Source organism: Coffea arabica, chromosome 3c (genome assembly GCF_036785885.1).
Source record: "Coffea arabica cultivar ET-39 chromosome 3c, Coffea Arabica ET-39 HiFi, whole genome shotgun sequence".
NCBI lineage: Eukaryota > Viridiplantae > Streptophyta > Magnoliopsida > Gentianales > Rubiaceae > Coffea > Coffea arabica.
Window position 1 is genome coordinate 18,562,694 of NC_092314.1, and position 14,149 is coordinate 18,576,842.

The 14,149-nt window shown below is 41.2% G+C and overlaps 1 protein-coding gene across 1 annotated transcript; it reads right to left on the minus strand.

The window, feature by feature from the left end:
* Window positions 1–10,368: 10,368 nt before the first annotated feature.
* LOC140037867 (uncharacterized) lies at window positions 10,369–13,530 on the minus strand. The gene is made up of 4 exons (XM_072083016.1): window positions 13,284–13,530; window positions 13,006–13,193; window positions 11,045–12,006; window positions 10,369–10,828 (listed from the first exon to the last, which is right to left on the minus strand). The coding sequence occupies exons 1-4, from the start codon at window positions 13,528–13,530 to the stop codon at window positions 10,369–10,371; spliced, it is 1,857 nt and encodes a 618-aa protein (XP_071939117.1).
* Window positions 13,531–14,149: the final 619 nt, after the last annotated feature.

Sequence of the window (14,149 nt, forward strand, 5' to 3'; positions counted from 1 at the left end):
TTTTCGACTTCGATTTTCCCTTTGATTAGAAGGCGAAACTAGCGTGCTAAGGCTATCGAGTAGCCACACTCGCTCGTTTCCCTTATCGGAAGGGGACATTCAAGCAAAATGAACCCTATAGCTAGTATGGAATGCAAAACCTAAAATGAGAGGAAAAGGGGTTCGAGGATCATGCCAAATGATAAAACTAAGGAAAATGCGTGATATGTGGTGAACAAGCAAATGATGTACTAACGAGGGAAAATCCCTAAGGGTCTAGTGTTGGACTAGCCCATTCTATGAATTCCGACTAGCGTTGGACTAGTGGAAATAGGCAATGAACCACAACTAGCGTTGGACTAGTGTGGCGACGGGAAAAGGGACCACAACTAGCGTTGGACTAGTGTGGTGACGTGCATTCATCCATTTCATTCATCCACACTATAAAAAGCGAGTAGACATGCGAATCACTTATAAACACCTAGCATATAACACTTAGCATGCTTGACTAGATGCAAGGGCCTAACAAAGCATTTAACATATAACACATAGGCATGCAACCATTACATTTGCTAACTAAAACAAAAGGGAAAGGGAAAATGGACCAAATTACTTGCTACGCCCTATCTATTACAAGCCAAGAGGTGTACACATACCCCATAAAACTTAAATAAAAGTAAAAAGTAAGTAAATGCATGCAAGGAGGTAAGGAAAGCGAAGTAGACAGGCATATTCACATAACACATAAGGTCACATAGGAGAGACAAAAAGGGGTAAGAGAAATTGTACCTCCCCCCGTGTGTAATGCTAGTAAGGTGAACAAGACTCAACTTGAGCTATGGTCACTAAAGAAGAAGCTAATTTGGGCTAAAACCATTCAAAGGAAAGGATTAATGCACCAATATAATGATAAAAGACAAATATGACAATCGGAATCCATCAAACATCGAATCCGTCCTCACTTTGCAACTTAGAAATGACCAAATAAAAAAACAAATTAGACCAACCGATCTTCTAAACCATCTCAACATGAATATTAACAACCCCTCAAGTCCGATTAATCATTATAGAATTTCAAGAGCCCAAGATCAAATAAGGGTCAATGAGTGGTTTCACTTTGCATTTTGGGATCCAAAAGCAACCATCAATTAATCAAACCAAAACCAATTAAAACGTTTTAAGAACTTTAAAGGTCCCAAAAGCAAGAAAAAGTCAAGTAATCAACTTATTTTAGGGAAATTAAAGGAAATAGGCAATCACAAGCTCATTTAGACACAAGGTTCACCAATCCATGCATTAAGCATCACCTTAGCAAAACATGGTAACCAATGAAAGCAAACAAGCAATTGAATTAAAACATTAATGCTACCAAATACTCAAATGTGAACACTAACCAAGCATTCAAGCTCAATCAAATATTTTTAGGAACTTCAAAGGTCCAAAGGCTAGAAAAAGGTTGAGGAATGGTTCAATTTCAACCATCATAGGGTCTTATTGCAAGAAAATGGAACCTAGTTGGGTCTTCATAGCATTGCTGCAAAAACACAGGGCCCCAATTGATTAATTTTTCTAATTATTTGGGCCATAGTGAGTCAAGGGGAAACTTGGGGGGTCAAAATGCAAATTTTCTTTGGTTTTTCATGCATGCCTACGTAAAGAACCATTTTTCTGCACCATTTCTGCCATGAATTTCCTTCCAGATTTCAGACCTAAACATGCAGTTTGGCTCGGACAAAAATCGTAATTTGAAGCTAAACAACAGACCACGTGACCTCAACATCCAAACAAACACCAAAAGACAATCATTTTCTGAAATTTTCATGCAAAAGATGGCTGGCCAACTCGCTATTAAAGCATCTGCAATTTAGTAAAGCTCACGACATAATCTTCATAATATCTAATGTAGGAGTAAGTAAAACAACCATGGTTCACACACCAAACACTGCCAGCAAACCATGAATCAAACCTTTCTAACAATCCAAACACCCAACAAGCAAGAATGAAGTTGGCTGCAATTTTCTGGTTTACCTTCAACCGCAGCCTGTTGCTTCATTACCAATCCAAACATTACCAATCAAAAACAACTTTTGAATCAAATGACCATAAGACAAACCCCAAATCATCAACCAAGCCCAACAATACTCTATCATTGCTAGATCAAAACAGAAACAATCTGGGTTGATGGCTGCTATTTTCTAAGTTCTTACTCACACGCATGCCTTGTAAAAGAAAGACAGAAGCCAAAATTTGGCGCAATGCTGCCCAAGCCAAAACCCCTCAAACAAGCTCTTAAGCAATCCTCAAGATTCCACAGAAACGCAAGGAAAACTACTACTGGAACATATGAACAAACAAAAGAAAGACCAACCGCAAACACCGAAAACATTTCTGCACTTTTCAGATGCAATTTTCTGCAGCTTTCTCTTCATTTCAACATGCAGACAAGTTTACCCATTACCAGGATTCTCAAATGCAGTCCTAGCGTATCTAGAATAGCAGGGACAAGGTACAAAACATAGCAGGGAAAGGCAAATAGCAAGAAATACCACCACACATAAGCAACTAGAAAAGAAATCAAACGCAGCTGTCCAGCAGTCGTATGCCATTCTTCTGGATTTGTTCATCCAAACACAACAGAATCGGTCATGAATGTTAAATAGCAACCTCATGAATTCATCACATACCCCCCCACAGCTAAACACAAATCCTACCCGTTCAAATTCCAGCCCAACCCAACGCAGATTTACAAATAAAACTCGCATGGAAGACGACAACAGACGTAAAGGCAGAAACTTTTCTGCATTTGAACATAGCTCAACAACTTGTAAACAAACTCCCAAGTGGAAAGCTGTTACCTTTGGGCTTCTTCCTTCCCGGCTGAGACTTGACGCAGTCAAAAGATGAGGTCTTTATCCTCCCTCCTTCCCGGCAATCAGTTTCTTTCCTCCGCTGTCCTCCTTTTCCTCCACTGTCGCAGCACTCTCACGCTCCACTCTTCTCTTTTCCCACTCTCTCTCGGTCTCAACTCTCTCCTCTTTCTTTCCCCGTTAGCTTTTTCCCTATAGCCGTTCCCTTTCGTTTCAGATTTCCTCCTACCCTAGCTCTCTGTGCTTTGTTTTTGCCCTGAAACTCCCTTCTCCCCAAAACCCTCGCTCAGTTTTTCTGCTTGCCTGTCGATGCTCCCCCAAAAAAAACCTCTCCTGCGGCTGATGCTTTTCTTTGCCCTTTTATATGGAACTCCAAGTTCCTTAAACCCTCCACTGAATGGTCAGGATGAAGGCCAGCCTCTGCCTTCATCCTGCCCCTCCATGGCACGCATGAAATGTCCTTGGCAAACTGCAAAAACAAATGCAGCCTGCCTGCCGCCAACGTTGTTTTTTTTTTTTTTTTTTTAAAGAAAACAACTTGAAGATTACAGAAAATATAAATAATAAAATAACAATAACAATAATAACAAAATTACACAAACCAGGTAATAATAAGAACAACAAAACAAAAATAATTTTAAACAAAAGAAACTAAACAAAAATGGCCATTTTTAATTTTCCAATTTGATTTTTTTTTTTTTTTGTTCTTTGCTTCTTTTTCTCAAAATAACTTAATAAAAATAACTAAAGTGCCCAAAGATTGAATTTAAAGAAATAAACATATTTTTATGAACAAATTTTCCTTTTTTTTTCTTTTCCCTCTTTTTTCATTAATTTCTTCTTTTCTCCTTTTTATGATTTTGCATTTTCATTTTTCTTTCAAGAAAGCATTGAATAAAAACAAAATGACTAAAATGATTTTTCTTTTCTTTCTAAAACTCTATAAACTTAAAAACTAAAAACTAAAAACTAAAAACTAAAAACTAAAATCTAAAACTTAAAAGTGATTAAAAACCTAAAATGACAAAACAAAAATGAATAGACGAACTAAAAGGGCAAAATGACTAAAACTAAAATAAAAAAAAACAACTAGAAATGCAAAACACACAACAATGAACTAAATGCAAGCGATCTAAAATAAAAATCATGAAGTAGATGCCACATACAAATTATTCAAAATTTGGTGTCTACAGTTTGCCCCTCTTTGTCTGAGTTTTGAAAAAACTTGAGACAAAGAAGTGGACACCAAATACCTACCTGTGTTATTGGGCTGCAAAAAATTCCGACGAACAAGAATTCTAATACGAGACTGACCTGAACATGAAAAATAAGACGGGACTGACCCGAACAGGAATTTAAACGGGACTGACCCGAACATGAAAAATAAAACGGGACTGACCCGAACAGAAATTTAAACGGGACTGACCCGAACAGGAATTTAAACGGGACTGACCCGAACAGGAATTTAAACGGGACTGACCCGAACAGAATTTAAACGGGACTGACCCGAACAGGAATTTAAACGGGACTGACCCGAACAGAATTTAAAACGGGACTGACCCGAACAAAATTTAAACGGGACTGACCCGAACAGGAATTTAAACGGGACTGACCCGAACAGAATTTAAAACGGGACTGACCCGAACATGAAAAATAAGACGGGACTGACCCGAACAGGAATTTAAACGGGACTGACCCGAACAGAATTTAAACGGGACTGACCCGAACATGAAAAATAAAACGGGACTGACCCGAACAGGAATTTAAACGGGACTGACCCGAACAGGAATTTAAACGGGACTGACCCGAACAGAATTTAAAACGGGACTGACCCGAACAGAATTTAAAACGGGACTGACCCGAACATGAATTTAAACGGGACTGACCCGAACAGAATTTAAAACGGGACTGACCCGAACAGAATTTAAAACGGGACTGACCCGAACATGAATTTAAACGGGACTGACCCGAACAAAAATTTAAACGGGATTCACTGGGGAAGTTTGAGACAATGAATTGAATTTTACCTGAGAGTAGTTCAAATTTTTGTACCTAGAGAGAGATTGGATCTCTGTAGTTGAAGCGATGGCCGATGTTGGTCCTTAAAACCCAACTTTGCAAATAACATTGCTTTAGGTTTGAAAAAGAGAATGATCGCTGTCATTTGTGAACGCAGTGTTCCTGCAAGAAAAGAATAAATAATAATGGATTTGCCACCATTATTTGATCCGGTTTGCCTTGAGAATCGTGTAAACATGAGTCTTGTACTATTTTTTTTCTCTGTTCCGCGGCATCCGTCTTGTTCGAACTTGTGACTTTGCAAATTCTAAGACTGATAAAATACGGATTGCCCACGTCACCCAATCCAGGTGGTAGCTTTGTTGCATGTTACTCCCTGTATCTGATGATTGAATCCCCTATTTTTGCTCAAACCTTTGGGTTTATCACTCATTTGAATTCAATGGTAAAAGAATGATGCGTGAAAATTTGTCATATAACGATCAATGTACATGCCAGATTATTTCCTATGTCAGGCAAAGATGAGCATGCGAAAGAATGTAGACAATCATAAGCAGTCATACACAAATAATTGAAAACAACCAAAAGATTCATAAAGATACATTTTGCAAAAAAATATTTGTAAAGAACAATACAAATTTAGCCAACGAATATCATATTCGAGACTTCGGATATTTTCTCCTCGGAATCCGATATTGGCAGAAGTATCACAAACATGAGGAAAAACCCCAAACGAACCAGGTCACCAGTTGTTCCTTCTCGCGCTCGTCCGTTGTGAAAAACCCGCCTTGGCGCCCTTTCGGGTTTTCACCAAGGTTGCCCCTACCCTTTTTGTTTTTGCTTTTTCTTTCTTCTTTCTTCTTTTCTTCTTTTTTTTTCTTCTTTTTTTTTTCTTCTTTTTTCTTCTTTTCTTTGTTTTCAAGGCGCCCTTTCGGGTTTTCACCTAAAGAATAAAGATACATCTCGACCATGATCGACTCAGAAATATGAGTTAAAGGCTTCAGGCATCAGTAAAATGCATTTCCCTTGTAGATTAGGCGAAGGCATTACGAACATCACTTGCCAGTTGATTATCAAATTTTGCTAATAGAAATGCAACAAATGACGGAAGCCAGGACTTTGGGCTTTGTAATGAGGTCAGGTGGGGTGTTTTTCCAGAAAGGTTAATGCTTGAAAGCAAATTCGATGCCAGGGGTAAAATAAACTGAGATTGCCCTATTTTGAAATCATTTCCGATTTTGAACGAAATCGGGGAAAATTTGCCCCAGTTTGATCGAACTTTCACTCTTTGCATTTCTTCATTGCATTTTTCTCACTTTTGCATTTTTCTTTGAAAACTAAATTTGCCCCAGTGTGGGGTTCTTTTCCCTTTCTTTTGCTCATCTCTCTTTCAAAATTAAAATTTTGCCCCAGTGTGGGGTTTGCAATTCTCAGGGGTTATCAAACGAAATTTGTCTACTCTGATGGCTCAAAGGGGACAAGTAGAGATAAAATGTTTTTAGTGTAAAAGAAGATGGCCTGACTTGCATTTCGCCATTTGCATGAATTTCTTAAAGAAAATTTGCATGATCAAATGAAAAACTTTTTGCACATATCTGAGTTGATGGGTTGAGGGAATGCTCGTCCATCCATTTCTGCTAGAATAAGGGCTCCGCCAGGTAATACCTTTTGGACAATGAATGGCCCTTGCCAATTTGGAGCAAATTTGCCTTTAGCTTCATCTTGCATTGACAAAATTCGCTTTAGTACCTTATCACCTTCTTCAAATGCCCGCCGATGGACTTTTTTGTTGTAAGCCCGGGCCACACGCTTCTGATAGCACTGACCATGACAAATAGCGTTGAACCTCTTTTCATCGATCAAAGTCAATTGCTCATAGCGCTGCTTGATCCAGTCGGCCTCCTCCAATTTAGCTTCCATAAGGATTCGTAGCGACGGAATTTCAACCTCAGCTGGTAATACAGCTTCCATTCCATACATGAGTGAATACGGCGTTGCCCCAGTCGATGTTCGGATAGAAGTCCGATACGCCATTAATGCATAGGGCAACTTCTCATGCCAATTACGATGCCTTTCAGTCATTTTGCGTATAATCTTCTTCAAATTTTTGTTCGCAGCTTCCACGGCTCCATTCATCTGAGGCCTATAAATAGCAGAATTACGGTGTCTGATTTTGAACTGCTCACATAGTCCATCTACCATGTCATTGTTCAGATTTTTGGCATTGTCTGTAATCAGCGTCTCGGGTACTCCGAAGCGACAAATGATGTGATCCCTCAAGAAATTGGCCACTACTTTCTTCGTTACATGTTTGAATGACTCCGCTTCAACCCATTTGGTAAAGTACTCGATTGCCACCAATATAAATCGATGCCCATTTGAAGCAGGCGGGTCAATCATGCCAATTACGTCCATGCCCCACATTGAACAGGGCCACGGGGCGGTCATGCTATGCAACTCAGTGGGTGGAGCGCGTATAATGTCACCGTGCATTTGGCATTTTATACATCTCCGGACAAAGTCTATACAATCATGCTCCATGGTAAGCCAGAAGTATCCGGTTCTCATGATTTTCTTCGCCAGCAAATGGCCATTCATGTGAGGTCCACAAACACCACTGTGCACTTCTTTCATCATATACTGAGCTTCATCCTCATCAATGCACCTTAAAAGGTTCAAATCTGAGGTTCTTTTGTACAACACTTCTCCACTTAAGAAAAACTTGGAAACCATTCTGCGCAAAAAACTCTTATCCTTTGAACTAGCATGCTGAGGGTAAGACCCCGTTTTGAGAAATTTCTTAATATCCTTATACCAAGGCATGTTATCAGAGGACTCGTCTGCGACCCAACAGTGGGCAGGTTTGTCTTGAAGTTGAATTTGGATTGGTTCGATTTTCAATTCGTCTGGATACTGGATCATAGAGGCTAGAGTGGCCAAGGCATCAGCAAATGCATTACGGGCTCGCGGGAGATGTCTGAACTCTAAATTTTGAAATTGCTTGGCCAAAGTGAGCAAACTACAATGGTAAGGAAGAATTTTCGAATCTTTGGTTATCCATTGCTTCAAAGTTTGGTGCACGAGCAAATCTGAATCACTGAAAGCTATCAACTCCTTGATTTCCATCTCCAAAGCCATTTTGAGACCAAAAATGCAGGCTTCATATTCAGCCATGTTATTCGTACAAGCGAATTGCAATTTGGCAGCGGCAGGGTAGTGCTTCCCTTCGGGTGACACCAAAACAACTCCAATTCCAGCTCCGAGAGAATTCGAAGCTCCATCGAAGAAAAGCCTCCATTCAGGACTTTGTTCACTTATATCATCTGCAGCGCCTACAAATAGGACCCTCTCGTCAGGGAAATAAGTACGGAGTGGTTGATAATCATCATCCCTTGGATTTTCCGCCAAATGATCAGCTATAGCTTGCCCCTTGACCGCCTTTTGTGAGGTGAAAACAATATCGAATTCTGAGAGAATTATCTGCCATTTCGCCAAACGCCCAGTCAGCATCGGCTTCTTCAAAAGATACTTCAAAGGATCAGACCGGGAAATAAGATACGTGGTATGACTCAACAGATAGTGTCTCAACTTCTGGGCTGCCCAGGCCAATGCACAGCAGCTTTTCTCAATGAATGAATAATTAGCCTCGTACTGCGTGAACTTCTTGCTTAGATAGTAAATGGCTTGTTCTTTCCTTCCAGAGTCATCATGTTGACCTAGAACGCAACCAACTGCTCCATCGAGCACAGATAGGTACATGATCAGCGGTCGGCCCGGTTTGGGTGGCACCAGGACCGGAGGCTGCAGCAAATAATCTTTAATCTTGTCGAAAGCCTGTTGACACTCCTCATTCCAGTACAACGGCACATTCTTTCTTAATAATTTGAACAACGGCTCACATGTGGCCGTTAATTGGGCAATGAACCTTCCAATAAAGTTGATCTTTCCTAAAAAGCTTTTCACGTCTTTCTGAGTCTTTGGCACTGGCATATCTCGAATCGCCTTGATTTTTACTGGATCTATCTCTATGCCTCTCTTGCTCACGATGAAACCCAACAATTTACCAGCTGGTGCCCCAAAGGCGCATTTCGCAGGATTTAGCTTTAAATTGTACTTCCGCAACCTCTCGAATAATTTCTTCAGATCAATCAAGTGGTCCTCTGCCCTTTTAGACTTGATTATAATATCATCCACGTAGACCTCCATCTCCCGGTGGATTATATCATGAAATAGGGTTGTCATGGTCCTCTGATATGTTGCTCCAGCATTCTTTAAACCGAAAGGCATGACTCGGTAGCAAAAGGTACCCCAAGGGGTAATGAAAGCAGTCTTCTCCCTATCCTCCTCTGCCATCAAAATTTGGTGGTAGCCAGCAAAACAATCGCAAAAGGTTTCAATCTCATGTCCGGCAGTATTGTCTAAGAGAATGTGAATATTTGGTAGAGGGAAATCATCTTTAGGACTGGCTTTATTAAGGTCTCTATAGTCAACGCAAACTCTCACCTCTCCACTCTTTTTTGGAACAGGGACTGGATTTGAAAGCCAAATTGGGTAATGGGAAACAATGATAATATTGGTTTTGAGTTGTTTTTCAATTTGCTCTTTTATTTTGAGGCTTATATCTGGTTTGAATTTTCTGGGTTTTTGTTTTACGGGTGGAAAAGAAGGGTCTGTGGGTAACCTATGCACTACCACATCGGTTGAAATGCCAGTCATATCATCATAGGACCACGCAAAGACATCCTGGAACATGGTCAAGAATTCAAGCATCTCTTTTCTCTGCCTTTCATTCAAATGAATACTGATCTGCACCTCCTTAACTTCATCCTTAGTGCCAATGTTTACTGTTTCTGTCTCTTCCAAGTTCGGTTTTGGTTTTTCCTCACATTGTTCAAAATCCTTTGCAAAAGAATCGAACACCTCCTCATTATCACTCTCGCTTTGGAGCTCGGATTCACAAACCTCCAAGTCGTGAGTGATATAGAGATTGCCATTATCGAATTCCAGAATAGTAATATCCAACGGGTCAAACAGTTTTATTTTTGGCCATCTGAAAGAATTAACGAATGTGGGACAATAAGCAAATAAACATACAACAAACAAATGAAACAAGCAATATGAATATAAACAAACGAATAAACAACAACATGACAAGAACAACTTGTGCATTTTCATAAAACCTTTTGATTGAAAGCAAAACAAAAGAAAGCGGACGGAAACAATATTTACATATGCAAATTTTGGCCAAAAGTAAAGATGATTTCATTAACTATTTATAGATACAAAAGTACTTTTCCATGAATTCGCATGCATGACAAACCCCCTTAGGTTTACCGAAACTCCTTCTGAACAGGCAGGAACTCGGCTGTCCAATTAGAAATGGATCCCTCAGGGACGTCAGGAAATTCAGCCTCGTTTGGGAAATCGTCTTCAAATGTTGCCCCAATGAACAATTGGGACAAACTATCCTCGATTTCTTCAGTTGAATTACCCTCTGCTGTGATTATCTCAGTTGGCCGTGGAAAGGTATACCGCAGCGGTGGAATGTCAAAAACCCTTTGTCGGCCCTCTTTTTCTGCTCTTTGATGTCCTTGGTGGTTGGCCGGAAACCCAAACCAAACGTATCCCTTTTTTCCATAATCTCCACTGGCTTCAGGATCCCTTGCAGTTCACGTCCCAACCCCTTGTCGAATTTGTATCCTCCATGAATCATTTCTCTGGCCATCATTACACTGGCCTTTGAGAGAGTTTGTTCCTCCGTGGTTATCCAACTTACGGAGACTATATCGGATGTGCTGTGAGGGGACATGGTAACACTTCGACTACCCTTCTCTTTAACTCCAGAATCGGTAATCACCAGGCAGTCCTCTTCAGCAAAGATAGTAATTAGTTTGTCATTTACCACGAACTTGAGCAATTGATGCAACGAAGACGGCACAGCCCCCGACTTGTGAATCCATGGCCTTCCAAGTAAGATATTGTAAATGCTCGGGAAGTTCATGACTTGGCAAGTTATTTGAAATTGGGCCGGCCCCATCTCGATTACTAAATCTGCCTCTCCTATTGGCTCCCTCTGTGCTCCATCAAACCCTCTAACGATAGTCCCTGAAGGCCTCAGCTTGATGTCTTGCAATCCTAGCTTCTCCAAAGTACTCCAAGGACAGATATTAAGTGCGGACCCGTTGTCAATTAGCACCTTCGGCAGCATTTTTCCGTTGCACCTCACTGTTATGTACAACGCCTTATTATGTCCAATGCCCTCCGTCGGCAATTCATCATCAGAAAAGGCAATTTGTTTGTTGAATAATACGCTCCCAACCACGTTTGAAAAATTATCAACAGAAATGTCCCTCGGAATTTGAGCTCTTGTTAATACGTCGATCAATGCATCCCTATGCACGTCCGAAGAGAAAAGTAGGTCCAACATGGTTATCTGGGCAGGTGATTTGCTTAGCTTTTCCACTATGTTGTATTCACTTCTCTGGAGTCGTTTAAGGAAATCCACAGCTTCTTTCTCGGTGATTGTTGGTTTGATGGGTGGCTCAGAACTATTGGCTTGAATTGGAGTAGTAGTCTCAAATGGATTTACAGTCTTCCCCGATCTGGTAACTACTGACACTTCCTTCTTTGCGATTGAATTCTCCCCGATCTGTATGCTAGGCTCATCGTAATTCCACGGCACTTGTTGCAGACTTAATACGGGCTCCTGCTTCGGGAATTCGATGACTACCGGTTTCAAAGCTTCATTCTCTGCTGGCGTGAGATCCAAGACAAAAGGCTTGTTATCTTCTTCGAATGGCAACTCTATGACAAACGGTTGGTCCGTGACTCCAAACACTTCAGCTTCTATTGCCAATTTCTTGATTTGTTCCATATACTCCGTGTCATCCATAATAACCCCAACATGCTCTGGTAAGGGGTTTTGATTTACGTTTGGCCCTTGTGACTCCCTTTTTCTGATCACGATTTCTCCAGACTCAACCATATCCTGAACTTTATGCTTAAGCGTCTTGCAATCCAAAGTTGCATGCCCAGGTGCCCCTAAATGATACGCGCAAACAGCTTGCGGGTTATACCAGGCGGGCATGCCATACGGATAGGTAGGAGGGGGTACTGTACCAATTTTTCCGGAGGCCCTTAACTGGTCATATAATTGGTCTAAAGGCCTGCCTAAATTGGTAAAAGTACGGCTAGGGGGTCTGTTGTAGGGTTCAGTGGGTTGAGGATAGTTGTAAGCAGGTCTATTTGGAGGAGGAAATCTTGGGTTAAATGGAGGTCGAGGTCGGTTTTGGGGTGGATTTGGTTGAGAAATTTGAAAAGGGGCTGAAGGTGGGTTAGTATAGTTTGGGCGAGGTCGAGGGTGGTGGATGTTGGTAGTATATACAGGGTGTGGGTTTGAGTAGTAATGGTAAGGTTGCTGGTAGGTTGGGTTGTGCTGGTATCGGGGTCGGGGTGAAGGATTGTGGTTCCAAACAAAGGTTATATCTCCTTCTTTCTTTTTGAATTGTGGTTTCTTTTCACTGCTTCCTCGCCCTTGCAAAGCTTCCACTTGCGATTTCAGGGCAGACACATTAACAATTTTCCCGGCTCGTACAAAGTCGTCGAATTCTTCAAGTTTATTTACAATTGCCGCGAATGAACATCCAGTCATACGGAAAATTTTTTCAAAATATGGAGGATCATGGGCCTTGATGAAAGTACGGATGATTTCTTCCTCGGTCATCGGAGGCTCCACCTTGGCAGCTATTTTCCTCCACCTCTTGGCATAAGTCTTGTGATCTTCGGAGGGTTTTCTTTTGGTTCCTTCCAAGGTGGTTCTAGTCGGTGCCAACTCACAATTATACTCATATTGCCTTACGAAAGCCTTGGACAAGTCAATCCAGGTTCTTACGTCTTCAGGTTTCAGATTTGAATACCAGTCAAGTGCGTCCCCTTCCAGACTTTCGGGGAACAACCTTAGAGGCAAGTTTTCATCGTCCACAGGCTTTCCCAATTTGTTTGCAAATAGTCGGAGGTGCGTCTTGGGATTACCCGTCCCATCGTATTTGTTAAACTTAGGAGTTTTGAACCCCTCAGGCAGTTGCACATTCGGAAAGAGACACAGCTCATCGTAATCCAAAACTCCTTACTTGTTCAGCACCTGACTCTTCCTCATGAATTCATCGAAACGGTCCAGGCGCTTTAATAACTTCACATCAATGGGAGCAGAGGATCCTCCCACCTCTGGTTTGGTTTGAATAAAATGGTCCGGCAGATAAGGCTCAGTGGTGGGGTAATAAAAAGCTTGTGTCTCAGGTGGTATATTTGCAGTGACTTGAGGTTGTGGGCCTTGCATATGAGTAGGGAAAAATGAAGGATTAGGAGGGTAAGTGTATGGCAGATGAACGGTGGGGTAGGTGAAAGTCCCTTCGGGTGGACCTTGCATGGGAACAGTAGTTTGAACTGTAGGAATAACAAAGGGTTCAGATTGCAATTGTATTACGTGCGGAAGCTCCGGCTGTACCCCGCTACTGACAAGCTCATCTATTAATTTCTTTTGGGCGGCCATTTCAGAGGCCATTTCCCCAAACTTAGCAAGTAACTCGGCCAACTGGACCCCAGGACTCGTGACTTCCGGCTGTGTAGTCGCTGTAGTCTTGTCGGATGATTCTGGTTGAATATTCATGTTTACACGATTCCTTTGAGCTTTACTTCGGGATCGCGTAATAATGGGGCTTTTCCGGAAAGCTATTTTTGGAGATTTTACCTGAGAGTGCAAAAGACTGCTTTAGATAAACCAATCGTTATTGAATTTCTGCAATTTATTCAAAAGAGAAAAAGAAAAAGAAAAAGACATGAGTTAGTAACTATTTGAACAATTCGGATGCATGTCCTATTTGGGGGGCCCTTTTGTGCCAAGGGTAGGCCTAGCATGATGCAAACCTTCGGGGTAAAATCCCATTTTCAAACCTGTAAGTGAATATAAAAGCAGGAATTCTCATTAAAATACGGATAAACTCAGTTCTTCTTTACAACTTCATTGATGGTTCGACTGACCATTCTTACAAAATCTTCATGCCTGGCTAGTCTAGTGTGTTGGGATTCCCTAGAACTCCCGATACTAAGCTTTCGAATTTCATCTTGGATTTTATCAAATGCACTCAATGCCTTTTCCAACTTCTCGGTCTTCCTTGCCTCTTTCCTCAATCGCGCACGGGCTGCTTCCAATGTTTGGTCAGCCACCATGATCTGCAGCTGATGGTCTTCCAATTCTCTCCTCAATTTCTCATTCTGCTCTTCTAAAG

What these genes read in the sequence shown, in the direction of transcription:
- LOC140037867 (XM_072083016.1), bottom strand. Translation starts at nt 13,530, where the DNA reads ATGAATATTCAACCAGAATCATCCGACAAGACTACAGCGACTACACAG. An exon ending in AATTCATGAGGAAGAGTCAG is followed by an intron (nt 12,007 to 13,005) that starts GTGCTGAACAAG and finishes TTATATGACCAG; the next exon opens with TTAAGGGCCTCCGGAAAAAT. An exon ending in AAGGTGCTAATTGACAACGG is followed by an intron (nt 10,829 to 11,044) that starts GTCCGCACTTAA and finishes CTTACTTGGAAG; the next exon opens with GCCATGGATTCACAAGTCGG.